Here is a 23,085-nt window from a genome sequence, read left to right as displayed (position 1 = left end):
TACTGAAAGTAATCAATAGGCTACGTTATTAAACAACAACCAGCCTATGTCAAATAAACCTGCATTTCCATCATTCATTCATATTTATAAAAAAATATATATATATATATATATATATATATATATGTGTGTGTGTGTGTGTGTGTGTGTGTGTGTGTGTGTGTGCACAAATATATATGCACAAATAATACAAGCTATGCAATGCAATGATATCGACAGATAGCATTTACACATTTACCAGTGGTTTCATTATATTAAAAGTGTAGTAATTGTACAGTAATGTTTTTTTTATTGTCTACCATTTGTATAACTACACTTCAAATGGCTTCTGTGGTTAGTGTAGCGAAACCATGCTTTGCTGTTGTTATTGTTGATTATGCAATTTCAAGTTTTTCTGAGCTCAAGCCCTCTCCAAGATATTTGTATTCTTCCCCTAAAGCAGAGCTGCTCTTGGTGTTTGACCAGAAGATGGCGACACGCTGCAGTCTATTGAACATCGCCGGCCTTAGCGACTCGTCCACCAGGGGCAGGCGGGGGCTGAACGCGCGGACGTCGCCGTATCAAAGAGGAAACGGAAATAAACAGAAAAATACAGCAATTTTTCACCATTTCAAGTCGGGCGAGGTGGGAGAGCTCAACCTCATCAACGATTAAAGACAACCGGAGCGGATTCTAGGGTGTTTCTAACGAGAGAGCGAGTGTTGGCCCTCACAAGTTGTTTTCTAGAGTGAGTATGAGAAACTACAGCTTTTCTCTGACTGCCAGCGCCAGTGTTTTTTTCCACGTTAACATAAGCAAAGGCCATAAGGCCTCGGTGCTCTTCTATACGGTGCCGCTGCTCGCTGTTATTTATGATCACGGAATATATGCTTGTGGACGTGCTGGCGAGAAGTTGACAGGAGGAACGCGTTCTCGTGTGTTGTTTATCACAGTCGGGCAAGATCACGGGGTCTTTAAACGAGAACCTTCGGAACTGTACTGAAATGAGTCGTGTTTGTTTTTATTATCATCGTTATCATCAAGATACAGCGTGAACTTGAATACTTCGGTACAATATGTAGACTTCGGAAGCGAGTTTTACGCAGCGTTACATCATACGTAACCTTATGGTGAAGCATTTCTTTACAGTTTATTTTATATTAGTTTTGTAAACATTATGCGATTCCGTTACATGATGCTAAATCGCGTCGTTTCGACATTCAGGCGTCAGACAGCAACGCGCTGTTGCCCGACGCTGCCTGCTGAATCGCAGCACTACGCAAGATATCAATATGAATAAAATGCGCGATAACGTATACGCTTGACATAACATCCAAGGCATTTCCGGTGTCGTTTACGCAATTGATTCCGCTACGAATCTGCTATCTTTAACACGTTACAGTTCGTTTACATAGGAGCGTTCACACGTTGACTTATGTCTGCGCAGTTCTTGATATTAGCTCGAATGAATATTATTCCGTGCACGTTCTGTGGCGCTATGACGTTATCGAACTTTGCGTTCGCGAACGCTGTGAAATGCAGCCCGCCTATTGGTCGAGCGACGGTCCGAGAGAAACCAATTGGGTGTTGACGCCCCTTCCTGCGCTCTGATTGGCCGGCGCCGTTTCGACGCGCTAATCTGATTGGACGGTCCGCTCTGTCCGCGGCGCGTAATTGGCTGCTCGAGACGTCAAGCGGACGGGTTTCCTTCCTCTTCACGGGGAGCGTTTGCTTTTTAATGCCAGTTGTATCGTGGGGCGCGGCCCATTGAACAGTCTAGAACACTAGATCAACTCTATCGAGCCTTATCGGATTTTCTGAAAGACTGTACTTTGTTCGCAGGTTTCTCGCCGTGATCTTTATGTGAGGATCGCGACGGGAGGAGAGACCCGGGGCTGACAGACAGAGAGAGAGAGAGAGAGAGAGGCAGGTGGAGATCATTGTGTCTTCTTGGATCTGTGCTCATCGTCGCTATTGAGATCTCATTGTCTGGTCCTCTGGTCCACAACAGGGATATAAACCGCATCAGGAGGCATCTTCCACTGCTTCGAACCTTACCACATAGGTGTCCGTCAGGCGGTATCATGGAGGCCATCGCCAAGTATGATTTCAAAGCAACTGCAGACGATGAGCTGAGTTTTAAACGTGGGGAAATATTGAAGGTAAGTCTTGATTTATTTAAGGCGTGTTGTTGTTTATTAATACAGGTCCTCGCGAGCACGTAGTTGGGGCTTTTTTTTTTGCATCTCGACCAGAATGCCTGCGAGTGCCTTATATCGTCTCATTACTAATTAACTACTGAAGCAGTACTTACAGACTCTGTTGGATCTGGCCCAGTTGGTTTGTTAGTTATTGATTAGTTTTATTGTTTGGTCTTCCGTTGATATGCTAGGAAAAATTATTTGCATTTGCGTGAAGCATGATGGATGATTACTGTACTGTAAATAAAGAAGTACTTTTAATGTAAATTTCAATATATCAGCACCATTGATGTGACCCTCTGGTGTCCTATAAATGTTTATATATGTGTGTGTGTACTGGTTTTAGACTGTTTAAAGTGACTTGGAAGAGACATTGACAGCTTACTGGGATAAGTGTTTGAAATTAGGCTTTTAAGTACTAAGGAAAGTTATAAACAACAAGCAGTTTGTTGATTTCAAGGACTAGTTCCTATTTATTATGTTTCACCTTAAAAATAATGTTGCGTTTTCATGTACTCGCCTTCCCTTTGATTTCCTTTTTTTTTTTTTCTTTATTCTCTCTCTGTCGTTGTTTTGAAATGCATCTGGAAGATTACTTTAGGGCACGCTGACAAACTCGTTCACTTTTTGCTGATCACAATAAAGCAACTTGGTCTCGGCTCTCGCGTTAAACCGAAAAGCGTTTCGGAGCATTCGCAGGACGCGGTGAAGAAATGAACTGTTTTCGGCGGGCCCGGGTTCCTGCTCATTTCGAAATATTTTATCATTCTTTCTTCACTTCTGATAGATAACGCCGCGGCCTCTTCCACCGAAACGGCGGCTTCTCGGAACAGCGTTTTGCGCAAGCGCATCGTTTTCTCTTTCCTCCGGCGTCCGAACGCTGATCTCGAGCGCAGCGTCTGTTAATCCGGCCGGACCTCACAGCTGTACATCGCCGTCCAGCTTATGTAAAAGCCGCGATCTTTCCTTCTCTCCCCCGAGGAGAGTTCAAGCCGTCCCTCTTTGAGCTGGATTGCGACACATCAGCTGCGCGGAGGACAGGGCTAGTGCTCAAGTGCTTGGAGATTTAAACGCAATCGTTCTAATCTCTCCGCTTGAGTTTAGGGGCATCTTTCATGCATCGTTCGTGCATAAGCCTGTGGTGAGCACGTCAACAGCATCATTCCTTTGATCTGATTACCGGCCCGGATTATCGCCAGGTCTTTGTCTTTGCGATGGGATGGCAGTGGCACCAAACGAACCACGTCCTGAAGTGCTGTGGAGGAAAAGCGGGGCAGGGTTACGGTGTTGGTGGTGGTCTGCTCCTCTCTGGGGTTGGATAACGTGGGCAGAAAAGAAATGTAGTTATGCGCTAACCAGTTGTATGAGCGCTTGAGCCTGACTTTATTTAGTCTCTTGCAGGAAACGGTCTGCTCGAGATGCTTCACCCAAAAATGAACGCTGCAGCTCACCCTCATGTGTGTTTCTTATTTATTTTTTCCCGGTGGAATCCAAAAGATGATGTTTTAAAGACGTTTTTATTGTTTTTGTCCATCCAGTTAACCTTCGTCACTTTTTCAGAACAGGTTTTCATGAAGAGGTAGCGTTTTATTTGTCCTTTTTTAAGATAAGTATGGAAAATGTAGAAAAGGAATTGAATGGATCACAACGCGTCAGGATCTGAACGTAAACCTAAATAATTCTCGATAGGTCCCGATTGCTTTAATTTAATTTAGCTCTGCTAATAACTTCCCAAAGGTGTAACTTCTACAGTACCTCGGCAAAAAAAAAAAAAAAAAAAAAAAGTAATGTTCCTTTTGGATTCTTGAGATAATTTGAGATTAGGATTTACTTGAGAAGCAAAACAGCCTGTGATTTGCTTATGAGTTTATTATAAAAACAAGAACAAATGTCTGCTAACAGACTTTAAGCAGGAACTTACTTTCTTGTTTTCTAAAACACTGAGTAAAATGCGTCACGTCTTGTTTTTATTTTGAGTAAATGTATTTGATTTGAGAAAGTTTAGATATTATAAAACTTGCAAGAATACTGAGGAAAATGTAGCTCTGTGTTTGTATTTACGAATATGGCGTTCTGCTCCGTTTTAACTTCTTGGGTTTTGCTGATCATCAGCCACTATGACACGACTGCAAGCAATAAAATGGCGGCCGTGTGTTTTTGAACGTTCTTGATGTCGCTGGCGTGTTTCTGGGCCAGTTCACACTGACCCAACAGTCATTGCAGTTTGGTGTTTGTTGTTGAACATTGTGAAATAAACATCAAGTTACTCGACCAGTACAAATAGTTTCTGACGCCAAATCCAGCCTCTTCCCACAGTTCATTATGTTTTGGGTTTGTTTGTTTTTTTTGTTTGTTTGTTTTTTTCTTTTGTTTGTGTTTTTGTAAACGTACAAAGAGGAGCCCATTTACACTTTGTTGTCAATAAACTCTATATAGTTGGTGTTAAAAATGTTCAATTTGTGCCCCTTTTTATGAGGAAGTGATTCTTCAATGTGTGGACAAAATGGACCGTAGGTCAGCAAAGGTGCTAAAGGCTATCTTTAATATTTCCTCCGTCAGCATTATATTTGAAACTATATTTAAATTTTGCGATTGGTGTTTTCCAATGCAGAAGTAGCTGCTACACTGCAGCAGTTTCTGGTGGTTGTCAAAGTGATGCTTTGCAGTTGCTCAGGTCTTCTTGGTGGCTTTCTAGTAGATCTGTGTGGTTTTTTTGTGTGGTGATGTCTGGGTTTAAGCAAAGTGGCTCCAACTACAGTATCTGATGCCATTCATGCATTTCATATCTTTTTCTCAATCCTTTTTCTTTTTTTTTTTTTGACCTGCAAGTTTCTCATGTAGGAAATGTAGCATCTAGTTTAACATCAGCATATCTGGAAATGGTGGTGATGTAGAAAACCGACAGGTTATCTTTTGGTCTGTAGACCTAGACTGGCCCTTATCACCGTATCCTTAACTTTCAGACTGAGGTTTCAGTGGTGAACATGCTCAAGTCATCGAGTCTTGGGTTTCTGTTCTGATGCAATAGCCAAAAAACTTGTGTAGTTTATGCTGAAATAATAAATATAAAAAATTGTGTGTATATTAAAATTAAAAATATAAATTTAATAAATAAAATTAAGCGATTAATTTTTTTAATTTTTCTTTTAAAATAAAAATTGTCTATCCATCTATCATCACAACTGTGATTAATCAGTTTTTCTGTTTACATGATGTTTGTTGTGTATATTTATACAGAAAAATATGCCACGCTCATATTGTAAATGTAACTGATATTATATAAAAATATAAGGATAGACACTGTGTGAAATTTTTATATATATATATATATATATATATATATATATATATATATATATATATATATATATATATATATATATATATATATATATATATATATAACAAGACTTTTATTTTGCATGTAATAACTTGACAGCACTAATATAAATATAATGAATTTATTTTTTCAGTGTAAAAATATTCATTGGGGTTGTGTTTGGAAAGGTTTTCTTAGTTTCAGCTTGCGATGGACACACAAAGAAGCAGCAATACTGTGGAATAATGAACCGCTGTGGAATAAACGCTCCTGTGGATGAATTTTGGTCCATTAGTCAGTAGGAGTAAGTGCATGTATTAGGACGCGTTATGATAGCGCTATCATGCTTTTAACAGTGCTTTAAGACACCAAAGATATCATTACGGTCCTCTGGCTTTTAAGGAGCTTAGATGTTGTGACCGTGATCTTACGCATTGACACTAAAGTATTTTTGGTTGTATTTCAAGGGGGGGGATTTTGGGGGATTTTTGTCTTCTGCTACAATAGTTGTATGTCGTATTCTCATTTTTTCACTTTCCTATTCTGGTTGGCTTTCCTAAATGGACAACAGTGGCTTTCTCTCGCGATTATATTGCAGAACAAACATTGACTGGCTGATAGCTGGCGCTGAAAGGCCAAGCGTTTTTTTTTAATCAACCTTTTCATTCACTCTTAATTTCCCCCGTGGAGGCTGATTGAGCAGGACTTCTCTGTTTATTGGCTGTCTCATCTTAGATGAGATGGAGTCAAAATGTTTGCCCGAGGGGTCGTTGTCCCGCTGACACAAATGGGATGGAGAGTTTGCAGCGCTGTTGAGAATCGGCCAGTGGCTATGCGCGCAGCTTCCTGGGACAGAAGAGCTCTTAAATGAGTCATTACGCTCCAGACTCTTTATTCTAGAAATAACCAGGGGCATTTCTTTCTTTTTTTTTTTTTTTTTTCCCCAAAAAGGAGCGAAGAGGCTTTATTGCAGCACTCTGGAGTGATAGCAATGTAGGAGATGACAATACATTTTTATATTATTATCAGCATTCTTCTTGTTGTCATCTAATGACTTTTTAACGGATTTTGGACCTAAAAGAAGAAGAAATAAACACTGTTGCTGCATCCATTGTTTGTAATTGATGTCTGCTGTTAGGATCGATAACGTGGCTTTGCGTGTTAAGGGTTAAAGGAAAAACAAGAATTTTAAATGGGTCAGGTGTCAAAAGTCAGTCACCGGTTTACTAATGAGTGGTTGCAGATGCAGTATGTTAACCGGCTAGTCACATTTCTTTAGGTTTCGTTTCATTCCTCCACATAGTTTCAGTTTCTCCCTGGTGAATAAAGAGACGCTTCAGCAGCCGCCATTCTGCGCCCCCTGCGTTTAACCTCCGACGACTTCACAGAGCCGCCGCCGCGCTTCGCGAACAATGCGCTAATGTCTGTCGTTTGCTCTTGACATTGTTTTATCTGTCGGGTACATTTGCCTCTAGCTGTGGAAGTGAGGTACAATAATCACGGAAATGATAATAAAGCAGAGTTTGCCGATGCTGTAATAGACCGACGCAATTTGCATTGACATCAATAGCCTGCGTTCGCTTTCACGCGTAGTCTTTTGCCTTCCTGCTTCATCCGTCTCTCTGTCTCTCAGACCGTGACACACGCTCCGATGTTTTCCTTGAGATGAGTCGGTAGAGACGGACATGATTTAACAGGCCCGTGCTCCGTTGCCCTCAGCCTCTAGTCAAGCTGAATTCAGCGTGCCATCTATTAGAGTCTAGGCTTCCCTCTCAGTTCATCCGTTCTTGTCTGCTCAGCTATGAAGTCGGAGTGTAAGTGGTTGTTGAAGCACAAAAAAAACCTCTTACTGACCTCGATTTGCACTGACGGAACAACGAGAAGTCATTGGTTTTTCAACCTTGGCAAAGTCGAGCCGAGTTCAAGCTAATGCAGATGAGCAGCAGCGTGGCTCTTAAATGGAGTTCGAGTTGAGGTTGGATTGGTGCAAAAAAAAAAAAAATTGGCTCCTGTACAATTCCAGCTTTAAATCGATACCTCAGGCAAGAAATATGCAACAACAAGAGTCTTGCGCAACTGATGAGGTGCGATTATGACTGTCAGTGGATTCTGCGTTTTTATTTTGGTACATTATTCCATACAATACTAGTGTAGATAGTGGCTCTCCACTCTTTTTAACTTGCCAAAGATTTTAAAAAGTTGATCATTTTGAGCAATTTCTTTGTTATTTTGATGCATCAATAAAGGAAATGCTGACAATGCATATGCATCAATTTGAAACATTGATTTTTGAATGGAAAATCTTCTGTTTAGGTCATGATTTGGTTTAAAATGCTGAAAATAAGCTATTCAGTTTGATTTGAGGGCCAGATTACCGAAGTGAAATATTGAAGGGGTTGGCAAGTGATTTTATGACACCTTCTTTTAGGAACTTTAAATATAAAGTCCCTCTTTGGTAAACAATTGTGTCTTTCACGATTCAAAGTCGTCGGCTTGACTATAACTCTGCGCTTTTACCTCGTTAATATGAATATGCAAATCACAGCATCTCAGACCTACTCCACTTTCCCCCAGTTAACTGTAGCAGTAAACTCAATGCAAAGGGGTGTGGAAGTGTTGAATCAATTCAGCCATAAATATTTGAACCAGTACCCATTCTGAAGAATGATGGTGTCAATTGATGTCAGTAGTCTTAGGCTTGACTGCGTTCTCAAACAGCTAATAATGTTACACAAACCCTGTTTCCATTCACCGTCTCAGGTTGCTAGTGATCTGTAAATCCCCAGACCACAGGTTAACAGGATTGAAAAGGTTTAGCAATGATGCCGACTGATTTTGCACGCGGGTTGTCTTGAAGCATGTTAAAAAGCAATATCGACACGTTAACAATTTTTGGTTAGGTCAACGCAGGAACGTCTGCTAGCAAGCCCCGGTGATTTTTAGTCTGAACGGGGCTTCAGGCTGCTTCTGGCGTCCTGAAACTCATCATCTCTGAGGGAAATGACAGCAGGCTTGCGGTTTCTTCCACCTGTTCTGGAGTTTTCTGCTGTGTCCTAGATCTGGAGGTGGGGGCTGCTACCTCTTCAACCCAGCAGCATCCTGAACACATCATTGCTGTAGAGAGCAGGGCGCGCTGAAGGCGGGTTCAACGGGTTTTCTGGGCGTCATAAATATGAAGCGGAACCCGTTTTGATATTTGATTTGAATTTGATTTCCTTTTTTGGCTCTTTGAACCCTTTGTAATGCAGTAAAGAGCACTTCAAAGGTGTTCGGTGCGGTTTATTCGAACAAGAGAAAACAAAACGCGGCTTCTGAGTTATATTGTATTATCACGTTTAGAAATAATGAAAAAATGCTGAAATAAAACATAAGCAGACGTTGTAACGAAGTAATTTAGTTCCTTTCACTCCAGTGAATCCGTTATGAGCAATTTTTTTTATAGACACCAAGCTTAAGCAAATTATTTAAAGCGATACTGAAATGCTACAGAAAGCATTCACGCATGTTTTGCATGCTTGACCGTAACTGCACTGTATCAGTTGCTTTTGGAATACAAGTCGCGGCTCATTTCAGGTGATTTAAAAATGGAAAAATTGTATATAATAATAAGGTAACGCATTAGTTGAGGTGCCGGTTCTCACTGTTTACTAGTTGCTTATTGGCGTGCATATTACTAGCATTTTGCCTGTTTTATTAGTACTTACAAAGCATTATTCTGCTTTAATTATTAATTAATGCATAATTCCACAGGCCCATAATTTAGTTCTCTTAATCCTATCTCATATCTAAACCGAACCATTAATAATCAGCAAGTATGTTTGAGACAATAGTGCAAATTGGTCCTTAAGCTTAAGCTGATGATGATGATGATAGTACACATTAATATTAGCTTGTAACAATTCACAAATCATTTCGATGCCTAGATTGTAAAATTCTGACAATGCATATGCATTTGAAGCGGTTTTTGGTAAAGTCAAGATTTGATTTTAAAATGCTAAAATAAATTGAACTGCAATTCATTAAAGCGTCGAATCGATATTTTAAAATATATAACCAGCACTTTAGTATTTAGATGATTTACATTAATTATCCAGTCAGATTTTAGATTTCCAGCCAGTTCTGTAGTTGTTGATAACGGGCATTGATTTCTGCCGCTCACTTGGGGTTAGGAGTCACAGTCAGGTTAGTTACGAGGGCAGGCTTGTGTAAACTCTCAGCTCGACGGTTTCACCTTGATTCTATCCGTGATCAATAGAGGTGCTCTTCAAACCGATGGCGAGGCTTCGGCCTCACGACCTGCTCTCATTTAAGGGTCTTTTCCTCCGCAGTGTTTGAGCGGAGCAGGATGAGGATGTGGCATTACTGAGCTTGTCTGGTAAATCAAATAATGCGTTTTTGGTCAGTTATGCACAATTTTAAAAAAGCTCATTCAACCAAAGAATATTCCCGCACTGGGAAGACAGCTTTTTAAGTAAATGTCGAAAATACCACAACCTTTTACTTTTGGGTTGCTGCGGTATACGTCACTCTTCTGGTTTAGGTAGAGCGTGATCATCAGACTAAACGTTTTACAGATGTAGCTCAGTTTTACGCTGCAGGTGCATGTTTCTGAGAAACACCCCCTCTCGAAGTATCTTGCGACGGGTTCTTCACTTTAGTACTAAAACCGAAGTTGGCTTCTTACTGATCGGCTTCTTAGAAAAAACCCGTCACTTAGTGGAAACTGTCATGTACGATTACTAGTATCTGGAACACGGTCGGATTTTCCTCACTTCCCCTTAGACTGTGTCTTAAAATGTAATAAAGGGAAATGGAAAGTCGCCTCCTTCGGCTTAATGGAAGTTCTCCGTCTTTTTCGCTGAAAGCCAAGCTTTCTTTTAAACTATTCATTACCTATCGCGAAGAGCAGGAGCGAAAGATATGGATATTAAGTCGCTGAGTGGCCTTGGATTGAGGCTGAAAACTCAAAAAGTCCTGATGTTTAAAACATCGCCGAGGTTAAGGATAGGAAAGGATGAAATGTTAATGTGTGCGCGTATGAGACAGTCACAGAGGGTTTAATGCGGCCGTCTGTCTGTAATTGAAAAGAGCTGTCCGTTCATTACGGGCACGAATACGCTGAATTTTTAATGGAAAAAGACTAAATTAGTCAAGTCCGTTTTAGCAGTCGTCACAAAGGCAGTGTGCGCTTTATTTTAAAGTTCAGTCTAGTCATTTATTTTGGATGGGGTCGGTTGTTTTGTTCTGCAAACTCGTAAATTATGAATGTTCGAAAGGGAGACGACGAAGAGCGAATAAAGTGTTCGGGGAGAAAAGTTTTGAGTGTGGGCACTAAAGGTGTGATGTTGTCTTAGTGAGGGTAGGTGAGGTTTTCAGAAACCATAGTAAACCGTTTTTTTATTTTTCATTTTATGCCAAACATCATTAGGGTGATAATACTTTGTGCGTTTTCTACCATAAATATAGTAAAATGTAATTTTGGATTTGTAATAGGCGCTTCGTTTGGACAACTTTGAAGGGGATTTTCTCTAAATATATTAAATTGATTTATTTTTTGCACCCTCAGTTTGTAGTTATCGTCCGATCCTAACAAACACATCAATGCATGAGAGAACGAGTTTGATGGCACACCCGTGTCGTTGTGTTATGTTGTTATTATTTGCGCAAGCACTTCTAAGTGCAACCACATTGAAATGTGGCAGTGGTTTCCCTAAATGATTAGTTACGTGTTTATGGAATAGAGAAGTTATGAATCTGTGATGGCAAAGCAGTAGCGGTGTTTGCATTTCCGTCGACCGCGAAAAAGTAACATGGATTTGGTTTTCGACCAAAGTAATCTGAGCCTTTAAAGACAGCTTCTCTTCTGATTTAGTGCTCGCGTATGTGGTCCAATTAATACGGAGCTCAAGATGTCTTCAAAGGAGACCCCAAAAATGATCACAACTGATGTCAATCACATCTGCAGATTGATATTCTAATGTCGTGTATTTTTATTTTATTATATTAACTTCAGCTATTAACATTTAGCTGATGTGCAGCAACGTCACCACCTGGTTTTCTCAGGGTTCTTCAGCAGTCGCTAGTAAACTAATAAACCATATGCCGATTAGGAATCATAGCGAAGACATGTCATAACTTACATGACAATGCCAATCTCGACTCTCGATTCTTGGCCGTCATCTTGCTTTTGCGCGTCCTTTCATGTAGCCGTGCCATCGAGTTCAAACTCCTCCCCCCACCCACCCTTGGCATTAATCGCTTCAAAGCCAAAAAGTGCAAAGCCCTTGTCTCTTCTGCATGGAACCAGCAGATCCTTCTAAGAATAACTTTCAGCTTATCAAATCGATGTTCGTAATCCCCGAAGCCGAAAACGAACCTAAAAGCTGACTGTCCGTTTTGGAGAAACTCGTTATCGGTTCTTGTCTCAGGTCAATAAGCCTTGTGTGGATGTTAAACTGTTGTTGCTTCGTCAAACGCGTGGAGGCTTCCGCGTTTGCTTTAGCGCTTTGCATCAGGCGCTTGTGTTTGCTCCAGAGTGGTCGGGTTCACACGCCACATTTCGAGGCTTTTTAAGTTTCGATCGTGATGACCGCACGGGGCTCTCCTCTCAGACGTGCAATGATTGGCAGACAAGCCAAGATGTGCTGTAATATATTGGGTAGAGGATGCTTTGATTACGGTTTACATCGCCGTACAAAACTCTCGTTAGTTTAGTTTCAAACGATTTTGAATTGTTCAGCTTGTTTGACTTCCCTTTTTGTCGTATGGGCTGTTTATCGGTGCCCACAAACCCTGACCGACCTTCCCTCGAGCAGCTAGCGTAGCTAACTGTAGGTGCAGGATTAGCATTTTGGATCATTTCGGTCTACGTTAAGTCGAGTATCATCAGCGCCGTGGTGTTTTCAAGTGGCTGCCGTAATCAGATGTCATGGTGTTATCATAACAGTTTCGCCGATTTTTCCAGAAAATGGATTCGCACGGAAAGGTTTCAGCACAAGGGTCTTGTGGGTTTGAATCACACTGCCAGCAGAAAGGAGAAGGAGCTCGTCACACATCAGCTGAGCGCTCTAAAAATGCACTTTGGTTTGTTCTCGGGTGAATTGGGCACTCGTTGTAATTAAATCCAGCGCTTTTGAACTTTGCGAGATTCAATCAAGACATGCTTTTCATATCAAATCTTACTTTAAATGTGTTTTTGATAGCATTCATTGTGGATACGCATTTAGTCATGGATAACATTTTGATTATAATTGTGTGTGTGTGTGTGTGTGTGTGACCCAATAAATAACATTTACTGGATCTATAAAAGGTTGGAAACCCTAAGTGAAGCAGAAGAAATACTTCAGATTGGTATTATATATTCTTTTAGAGTTTAAGGTTTTAAAAACCTAAAATCGGTGTGTAAACGCATCAGTGTTAATATCTTGACGTGTATGACGTTCTCTATTGGACGGTCAGTGGCACACCTTCTGTCCTCCTCGTTGTCTTTCTGTTTATCCCTTCCTGACCCAGGCTTTCTGGGAAGGAGCATCAGCCTAAAGGGGGCTGGGTGCATGCAGTGACATCAGCGTGTGTTTGCAGCCACCTTTTAAAGCTACTTTTGTTCTCACTTCCTGTTGGGTACAGCTTCCACCCCCAGCAGTTTCCTGTCTCCTCAGAGCGTGCGGCTAATATTCAGCAGTGTGATTCGACTGCAGCTCCTCTGTCTATTCACTGTTTAAACATGCCCCGTCCTGCTTCAGACTCTGCAGGAGCAAGTTGTTTTTTCTTTCCGATATCTTTCAGGTTTTGGTTTTTTTTAGGTAATTAGTGTAATGGTAGTACAGCAATGCAAACGTATGTAATTATGTGTGTGTATGTATATTTAGAGCGGATTTTAAGTAGACTGATTAAATATTACGAAACAATTCTAAAAGATGAGTTTAAAATGATTTAATCATTCAATAAATTTACATAAACAAATATTTGCAGCATTTTCATATAATTTTTTTTGATCCTCTTGAAAATTTAAAATCTATAATTAAAAAAATATATATGTGTTTGTGTGTGTGTGTGTGTGTGTGTGTGTGTGTGTGTGTATATATATATATATATATATATATATATATATATATATATATATATATATATATATATATATATATATATATATATATATATATATATGTGGACAGTGTACACACACACACACACACATTATTTAAACAAACTTTTTAGGTTGTGATTATTCGTTAGCAATTAAGTTTGAAAGCATTAAAAAATAAAAAAAATTGGTTGTTGTTGGGGTTTTTTTCTATTATTATTAATCGTATCATGTTAATTTTAAATCCATATTTAAATATCAATTTTAATTTAATACAAAAAATGTGTACTTTGCATGCATGCTTTAAGTATGCATCTGCTAATTGTACATTAAGTTACAGTAAAATATATGGCCAATGAGTAATAAAAGCATATTAAATGGCAGTTTTGTTGAGATTGTGGGTTTGTGTGTGTGTGCGCGTGCATTTAATTAACTGTCATTAATTTGTATGATTCATATTTCAGCCATCACACCTCCTCTAGTGTAGTCATCAGTCACCAACAGAGCCATATTGGTTGAGCGCTAGTGTGCATGTTTATATTACGCTCTTTACATTCAGTGTTACTGTGTGCTGATCAGTGTTCATGCAGGCTTGCTTTAGCAGCGTCACCGCGGACATAATCTGTCTTTCATGTTTAAGAAGTTGATATTTTCCCCCAAGAGAACAACAGCCTCGCTCTGCCTTTAAATTTTTTCTGTGTGAAGCATGAAAAAAGCTCTTGTGTGCAGCCTTCGAGCTCTGCGTTAGCAAAAGCCGCACTCGTGCTTTCTAGATGAATCTTTGCTGAAACGAAGCTACGCGCCGACACGTGGAGAGAGTGAGTTATTGGTGGCGTCACAGATGAAGGATGAGGTCGCTGCCCTCGTCAGGGCCCTTTCCAGCAGCACCACGGCCGCCGGTATCTTCAGGGACGGAGTCATCATGGCGAGACGTCCCTGAGTAGCAGTTAAGGTGACTCAAAGACGGCTCATCAGGCAGCTCATCGGCTCCGTGTCAACAAACTGGAGTCATGTAGCTATTTACTTAGCATTTGTATGAAGCTATTTATCTTCTATTTACTTCTTTTGTGATCTCAAATTAATTTGACCTGTATAGTTTTTTGTTTGGCAAATTTTCTCCAGCATTTTATAAATATTAAATATAAATTAAAACGATCAAAAATATAAATCAATTATATAATCATATAAATCATATAAATGCAATTTAAATAATTATAAATGCAATTTATGTATACATTAAAAATATGAATATGAATTAATTTCTAAATCTTAAGTTAATGATCGACGTGAGATGGTTCTTTAAATTCTTTTAAATAAATAATGACTGCATAAATTGCTCTGGGAGTAATAATAAACACCCAATATCCAAATAATATTCAAGCTATTAGTTAATAGTGAGAATCGTGAAATAAAGTGGTACCAATATACTTAAGTATGCATGGAGACTTTAAATCCACTATTATATTTTTATGCAATATTATATTCAGTTGCATAAGTAATAGTAATAAAATTACAGAAAAAAGTCATGTACTTCACTTTTTCAAGGGAAAAGTAATTGCAGTAACTATTTTTACACCAACATTGGGTATGTGTGTGTGTGTGTGTGTGTGTGTGTGTGTGTGTGTGTGTGTGTGTGTGTGTGTGTGTGTGTGTGTGTGTGTGTGTGTGTGTGTGTGTGTGTGTGTGTGTGTGTGTGTGTGAGAGATATTCTGTTTTAGGTTGTGTTTTGCCAAATACAGATTACTTTCATTCGAATGGAAGCGATGATTAAAACATGGCAGCAAACTCATTTAGTAAAAAATAATTAAACGTCAGAGGGACCAGCGACCCTCGAAGGATCCAATTTGAAATGATTACAGGAGCAGGTACTCAACAAGGTGTCCGAGATCACAATCCCGTGTGCGCCGTGCACAAAGCTCATTAGAACTGCCTCCTAAAGCTGCGATTAACACGGCCTTCATCACTTCGGCTCGTTAGGAACAGCCTCTCCATCGGACAGACTCATCAGCAGGACTTGTCTACAAACCGTCCGTCAGTAACTGCGATCATGTGTCCGTGTCATGAGGACGCGGGCTTATGTAACGGCACAATCCATGATTTGTAATTCACGGATGGGCGAGCAGAAGGGCTTAGTCAACCTATGGAGCCAAACAGGTTTGATGTAATCTTCTGGTTTGAGCGGGACAGATTAAAGTATAGTTCAGATCACCGGTCCGTACATGTGCTGTGTGTCCTGTTCGCTTACTCCTTTCGTGAAAACAAGATGATACGGACAAAAGATTACATTTAGAAGAATGCCAGTTTCATTTTTCTCATTTTGTGGGAAATACAAAACATTCTATATTGTTTGAGGCTCTTATGCGTTTCATGATGGATCGAGAGGCAGGTGGACTGATCGTCTTTTACTTAAAGCGCGAAATAAACGTGAACGACCATCAGAAGGCATCTTGTCATTTTCAAATTGAGGTCTTCGTTATACACTTTCTTTTTTTGGACAAAATGGCCGATTCTCTGTTATGATTGGGCAGATTGCCTGTCAGTCAATTGTTTCGACGCCAAATGTTTTCAAACAGTTAAAAAGAAGGTATGCGTTACATTAAAGTTGAAATATGGGTGAAAAAATTGCCATATACTGTATTTTTTTGGGGGGGTGGGTTTGACACAAGCATGTCATCTATCCGTGTGTGTGTGTGTAATAAATATATGTGTATATATAATTTTGGCATTATATGACAGCAAAGGTAATCAGTTTGTAAAACGAGAAAAAATAAGCATTTGCATATTTTATAAGTAATAATAAATAACTGCCCAATAACTGATATACCATCCATACCTAGAAAAGTCCAGGAAAGAGAGACTAGATTTTTTTTTTCTTTCTTTTAAAATCCAAAAATAGACTCGGATCAAAGTCGTTCACTGTCAGGAAAGCATTTGGAGCAGGCTTCATTAATTCGGTGGAATATGATGAAATGGATTGGGGCTGCACGAGCGCGAGCGAGCTGTGTTTAATCAGCAATCACCCGTCCCAGCGGGAGAGAGCTGCGAATCAGGACTAGAATTATTACCGCTGATTGAGTCTGATTGCCGAGCGCTGTTGCGAATGAAAACCCGAAATGGCGTTTTAAAGGCGAGTCTCTTTACCGTCGTCTCCGTTTGAACGTTTTCTTGTCGGCATCGCGAGCAAACCCAAGCGGAACAGTGCCACTTAACCGTAATCAAAGCCTGGTAATTGCTGTAATTGGCGGCGGCGGCGTGAGCTCGGCCTCCTCGTCTGTAGGGCTAATTAAGCGCAGCGACATCCAAACGAGTGCCGAGTCGGTCAACGATCAGCAGAAGGACTCTTAGGATGAATCGTACAATAAGGACTCTCTGCTTTCCAAACTTTAATTGCGCCATCTTCGTTTAATGGGTCATGTCCATTCGTCTTGCTGCCCGCAGTAATTATGAACATTTTGAGCAAAGTGCTGCCTTCAAAAGTGCCTTGTTTTACGCTCTTTAAAGATTACGATTAGGGTTCCCACGGCTAGTCGATGTCTATGACTTCATCAGATTCCTCTTTCTCCAGGATGCACTGATTGCGGTTGGCTTTTGTTTTTTGGAAGGTCGTTGCGTTCACACTGCGTCTCTGGGTCAGGCCAGGGGTACTGGGTTGAGACGGGTGGCGAGATGCTGCGCGTGCCGCTTGGTAAATATGTATTTTATTGAGACCGTCTCTTATCCATTCCTCTTTCGCGGCAGTCTTTCACTGGCTGTCACGTTAAAATGTCATGTCAGGTCTTTGAGTGTTTGACAGACCGACAGCGTCTTCTTGCCTGTGCTGCTGTCGTGGAGTCAGTCATAAGCAGAGACTGACACTAGCGTCCACACTGTTGTCTTTGTGAAGTGGGTCAAGGCTGAAAAGAAGCCTTGTTGTAGCATGCATCAGCGTCTTTGGTGGAGGAGCGTGCCCTGACCCTTTGTGAAGTCGTGGATGGCTGTGTTGATAACAGCACATGGGTCATGATAAGAACGACTGGCCACTATTATGTAATATTACGTTTACAGTAAGCTCTTTTACGTTTACAGTAACTTTTTTCTATTTTTTGAAAACTTTTAGTTAGCTTTATTACTTGTATTATTGCCGATACTTATGGTTAACCTCAAGCGTTAAACTTGTGCAACTTCAGCTTGTTCTTTATTTTCAGCTTGTTTTTTTTTTTTTTTTTTACTTTCGTAATGTAAATATTGTTTTGTTTTTTTATTTCATTTTGATTTTATTATTATTATTATTATTATTTAGCTTATAACGCTAAATGTTTACCTGCAGCATTTAATGCAAGTTTATAATTTTTTTGTACTTTTGGTTATTTTTAACTATATTTCTATTCTTTTACACATTTATAATATTTTTAATTAGTTTTTTATTTTGCTAATATTTGCTAATTGCTCGTTTTTACTTTTTTTTTTTTTTTTTTATTGTCTTAATTGTTACTTTTTTTAATTTAAAAGTTGTTACTTTTGTTTCTCTCCTCTTTTTATCTTTAGTACATTGGGTTATTCATAAAAAGTTGGCATAGTATTCGTTTCCATAATGGGATTTAATATAAAAAATTATAAATTGTCCTGTGCGGTGATTAATTGCGTATTTATTTTACACACATTATGCACACAACTTTTATTTTGGATGTGATTAATGGTTGCCCAGCCCAAATTTTCTTTTTGTCAGCAGATGATGGGCAGCACACTGTATTAATCCACACATTCAGATAATCTACTGCTGTCACGCGTCTCAATCCTCTCCGGACCCCGTCCTGTCTCTGTCAGTCTGTGAAAACTTTAGCCTCGACTCTCATCTGATGCCGTCAAACCGACCGCGAATGCATCATTTGCGCCAGCGCTCTTATTCCAGAGCCGTCGTCCAGCTCTGACCTCCGCGGCGTTCGGCTGAAGTAGCGCCGGGTATCTCTCCTTGTCTTCTCGTCTCGGACTGTTGGCCGGAGCAGAAGGCCACGACAGCTGTGGATGAGATTATCTCTGCCACACAAAACCGAAGCGCCATTGCTGTTGTGCCATGTCTGATTAAAAGAGGGGGTGAACGCCGGGGGCTGTTGACACAGCGCTGACTTGACAATAGATAGAGACTGTGTTTGTAAGCGAGAGAGAAAGTGTAGGCCAGAGCGAACAGGCCAGTCACAAGAACACACTTGTGTCCACTGATGAAACTGCCAACCAAGCAAATCGTTTTCTCTCTGATCAGATGTTCAGCTGTGTGTGTGACGGGTGGAAAATTGGGTGTTGTGAGTTTGCCCAGTGTAACGTTTGAAGTGGATTAAATAAAAGGACAACTTTAATGAAAATGTTCAAAATATTCTGGACTAATAAAGCACAGTTTAGTCATTTCTCTGATTTTGTTATCTTGAGCTACACTTTTGGAGATTTGATGTAAATATGAGCGTGCATTAAAATGGCTACCTCAGGTGTACATGTATGGCATTGCACTATTGAAATAATTGCACGCAATTAAAAAAAATCTAAAGTATTTTACCTGTTTTATTCATTAAAAAAATACTTTCATAAGCTACTTTCATAACTCATAAGCTGATATAATAAGTGAAGCTGCTTTCGATACATCTGTTGCTTTAAAATGAACTCTGTGTGGGATTTCCTAGAATGGCTTGGTTTTATTTACGTAAATGTGAAGAAGATGATTTACAGTGAGACCATAAACATCACGAGCGCACTGTTTTGACAGACAGACGGATCTCGATGAATGACTGGCACATTCTCAGACGCGTCAGTCAGTTCACATATTTGCTCCTAAAATAATTTACTGGCAATCGAGTGCGTCAGAAACATAAAAGTGGTGTTTATAAACTGAAGGCATCGAGATGTGGCTCGACCGACGCTTGACGTCTCCTCTGATAACAACTGGCACTATCCAATTTTGATGATTATCAGCTCCCCGCGCTGTAGGCTTTTGTATTTCTCAATGTAAAATATTGCAATATAGTGCGCTGGTATTTGCAGTATCTTCGCCATCGTAGCGATGGCTGTGAATGACCGCCCTCTGCATGCGGTGCTAACGTCTGATTGGTTAGATATCGTCGCCGGGAAGTGATCGCAAAGCTGACTTGATCGAGGTTTTGCAACAAACACGGTCAGAGGATAGTCGGCCTTTACGACGACACAAAATGTCACATGCTTTCGCGCAGAAGCTGCTCGAAGCTTATAATGGCGGTTACGCAAGAACGCTCGTCTGGTTCCCGCGATGCATTTTTAGCTTGCTTTCATTTCCTCTCTGCGATCTTTCCCTCTCAGACGAGAGAACGAGGCCACTTCCCTGACGCGGCGTTGGTTTGATCTTGTTCGCTCGTGATCTTCCGTCTTGTTCCAATCGTAACTGGTCCAGAAAGCTGAGACTAATGTGTTTTACCTGTGTGTAATGTTAGTGCTTTACGTCAAGCTTGGCAGTACTGCAAGACGACCGTTTTGTGAAGAGCACCGTTCTTATTTTCAGACTGGCGGTTGTCCAAGAGTAAAAGACGACTTTTATGTCGCATCTCATTTCCTCATGAGCCTTTTCTGTAAATGTATCATTTTCATTCATTAGATGGAGTTTTAAATCCTGTCTTTAGAGTCACATAATCCTTCAGAAATCATTTAGACATGCTGATTTATAACATTTGTGCTGCTTAATATATTTTTTTTTTTTAATTATTTTTAATATTAAATTTTTTTTCATTCTTTTATTAAATAAAATGTTTATTCAAAATATTAAAAAAAAATTTTTTTACCAATTGTCAAAATTGAAATTGCAATTATATTTCGCAATATTATTGTTTTTTCTGTTTTTAATCAAATAAATTATTGATGAGCATAAGAGACTCATTAAAAAGCATTAAAAATCTTGCCGATCCTTTTTGAACGATACTTAATGTATTATTTATTTATGCATTAGAGTCTGCTATTGAGAATAAAATGCTGAAAAACTTTAATGTATCCAAATCCAAGTTTAATGTCATTTCAAAATCGTTTTTTTGTGGCCGGCTTTGTGAAAGTGGCTGTGCCGTGTGGCCTTTAACACAGATAAAGCATCGCGCGTGAGAAATATGTTTGCTGTACGTGTGGTTGATCAGGGCCGAGCTCGATGCAAGCTCTCCCTCTCTAAATAAATAAATGATGGCCATCTGTAGCTTTCACTCCAGATTGAAGCTGCCGAGCGGACGGCGGCGTCTCATCGTTGTCTTTTGGGTTTAGCTGAGAGCTGTGGGAGAGGGCTGCACAATCAGTTCTCTCCGCGTTCGAGTTTGTGGCTTTGTTTCTGCACTGAAAGCGTCTTCTGCCGGTGCGCCCACTTAATTCCAGTTATGAACGCGCCGAAATTGCACGAGCGAGTCCAAAAAAGACTATCGTTGTTTGCAATAAAGCAGCGGGAAGTGACGTTTTTATCGTTGGGGCGGAGAACGTATCGGCCGCGAGTGACTCTTATTTGATTTAAAATGATCCAGCAGTGTTTGCCTGCGTGGAAACTCACAGCAGACGTGGATTTTCCTGCACCCGTACGGTCAGGCTGCTTGGTTTTCTGTATTTCTCATACATTCTGTACAAGCAAAATTACTTCGTAAAAGTGAACCTCAAAGGTGCTAACCATATGCTGAAACCACACATGGAAACCACCAGCAGGGCTTTCTGCCGTCATGCCATATAGAGGGCGTTTAGTGGATCTTCCCCGTGTTTTAATGCTTCCCTGTCCTATTTTGGTCAATGGTCCGTCCCTTGTCGTCACACTTTCTCTTTCTGTCCTCTTCCTTTCGGCTGTCTACCCATCGATCTTTGCAGCGGAAGGATGTTTCGTGCTCGGTTTCCTCCAGACCACAGTTTTTGAGTCTGTTCTCAGGCAGATATTTGGTCCCCACCTTCTCTCCTGTTCGAATACTGGTTAAAAAAAAAAGGAGGTTGCTGGCCAAAGCAGAGCGCCGTGCTTTCCTTTTGGAACAAACCGAGTCGAAAGCTGGTGTGTTGTAACGCTCTCAACATAATGTGATGCTTAGGGCAAATAATCCATTGATGTTGTGATTGCTAACTAAAGATAATAATATTTTGTACTGATTTGATTAACACTTAATTTTATGTAAATGTATTAATTATTAAATCAGGCCCTGTTTCATAAAACAAGTTTACCAAATAAAGCGTGTTTGTTTAATGAAACAGGCCCCAGGTTCTTTCCATATTAGATTTCTGTCAGCCAGTATTTGTATTTTTATGTTTATTTTTATTTGTTTTCTTTCATTTCTGGCTAAATTAAAAGGATGATTTTGGATTACAGCAAAGATTTAATCCTTTACAAGTACTATTTCTCGAGTCGACTTCCCATTTCAGCATCTCGTTGTATTTTATTTATCTGCTTATTTATGTATTTATTTATGCGGAACATCATTAAAACATTGCATTAACTAAAGCAATAAATGTTCATATTTTTATTATTATTATCATTAATCTATTTTTTTAATCTGATGTTAATTGAATAGATATTCATTTAATATCTATTTTTAGATATTGCCTTTCATCTAACAAATGGATAATGTTTGTTCACAGCAAAATAATTTTTTCGAGTTGTTTATTTTAGTAGTCTGCACATTTAGATTTGTTTTTTGTTTTTTGGGGGTTGTTTTTGTTTTTTTTTGATTTTGTTTTTTGTTTTGTTTTTTAGAAAATTATTAAAACAACTGAAAGAATAAATGTTCATGTTTAGCATTTATTTTATTATTATTATTATTATTATTATTATTATTATTATATATTTTTCCCCCATTGTCTCTCCATATTGGATATTCATCAGCCCTATCGGAAATGTATTCTTCCTATTTTTAGATTTTTATATACTTCTGCTTTCATTTACAAAAACATTTGATTTCAGAAATGTAATATTTATTTTCTGATCGTTTTTTTTCCACTCGGAGGACTTGTTGCTCTCGGTGGGCGTTACTCAGAATTTCCAAAAGCATTGTTCATAGACAATAAAATTTCACGCGTCGTAGTTTAAACGAAACCCTGCAACACCGAACAAAGATGAAACCGTTTTCATGCGTTTTGCGTTAGTTTTTGCCTTGTGGAATTGACGTCACGCTTCGTAGCTTTAATAAGATCGGCGGTTGTCTGAAACCCAAACTGAAAGCCTCGGGTCACGTACACATTTAGCACCCAGTCAAATTCAAACACCACCCACTTTTCTTTTTTTTTCATCTTCACACAAGTGATGCTAAAATAAGATAACTGTCCAGAAAGCAGGTGGCTAGTGCTGGACCTTAGCATGGTTGCTCTTGCATTACACTTCCGCACAGATGTTTGAACTCTTCAGCGCTGCTGTAACGTTTGGCTTTCTTGATAGCCGTCTCGGCTAATCTCGGCTTGTGATAACTGGCGGGATCCTGTTACGCGTAACAGAAAAATACTTCATGCAAATGATCGCTTAATGCAATAAAGCACAATCGTGGCGGGATCAGTATTAATGGTCTTCTCTTCTA

The 23,085-nt window shown here is 39.7% G+C and overlaps 1 protein-coding gene across 2 annotated transcripts in view; it reads left to right on the top strand.

Moving 5' to 3' along the window:
- The first annotated feature begins 563 nt into the window (after positions 1-563).
- Positions 564-23,085, top strand: part of grb2b (growth factor receptor-bound protein 2b) — a 34,935-nt gene continuing 12,413 nt past the window's right edge. Inside the window, exons 1-3 of one of the 2 annotated variants that reach the window (XM_043235454.1) lie at positions 564-727; positions 1,822-1,905; positions 1,989-2,141. In XM_043235454.1, the coding sequence (XP_043091389.1) occupies positions 2,064-2,141 (78 nt within the window). In that variant the 5' untranslated portion in view covers positions 564-727; positions 1,822-1,905; positions 1,989-2,063. Of the gene's footprint in view, positions 728-1,821; positions 1,910-1,988; positions 2,142-23,085 lie in introns of both variants that reach the window. The other variant, XM_043235453.1, reaches the window with a different exon arrangement.

The sequence above is a fragment of the Puntigrus tetrazona genome, chromosome 3 (assembly GCF_018831695.1).
Source record: "Puntigrus tetrazona isolate hp1 chromosome 3, ASM1883169v1, whole genome shotgun sequence".
In the NCBI taxonomy this organism is placed as follows: Eukaryota; Metazoa; Chordata; class Actinopteri; order Cypriniformes; family Cyprinidae; genus Puntigrus; species Puntigrus tetrazona.
Note: the sequence above shows the minus strand (reverse complement) of the source record. Positions and strands in the feature narration are given on the sequence as shown.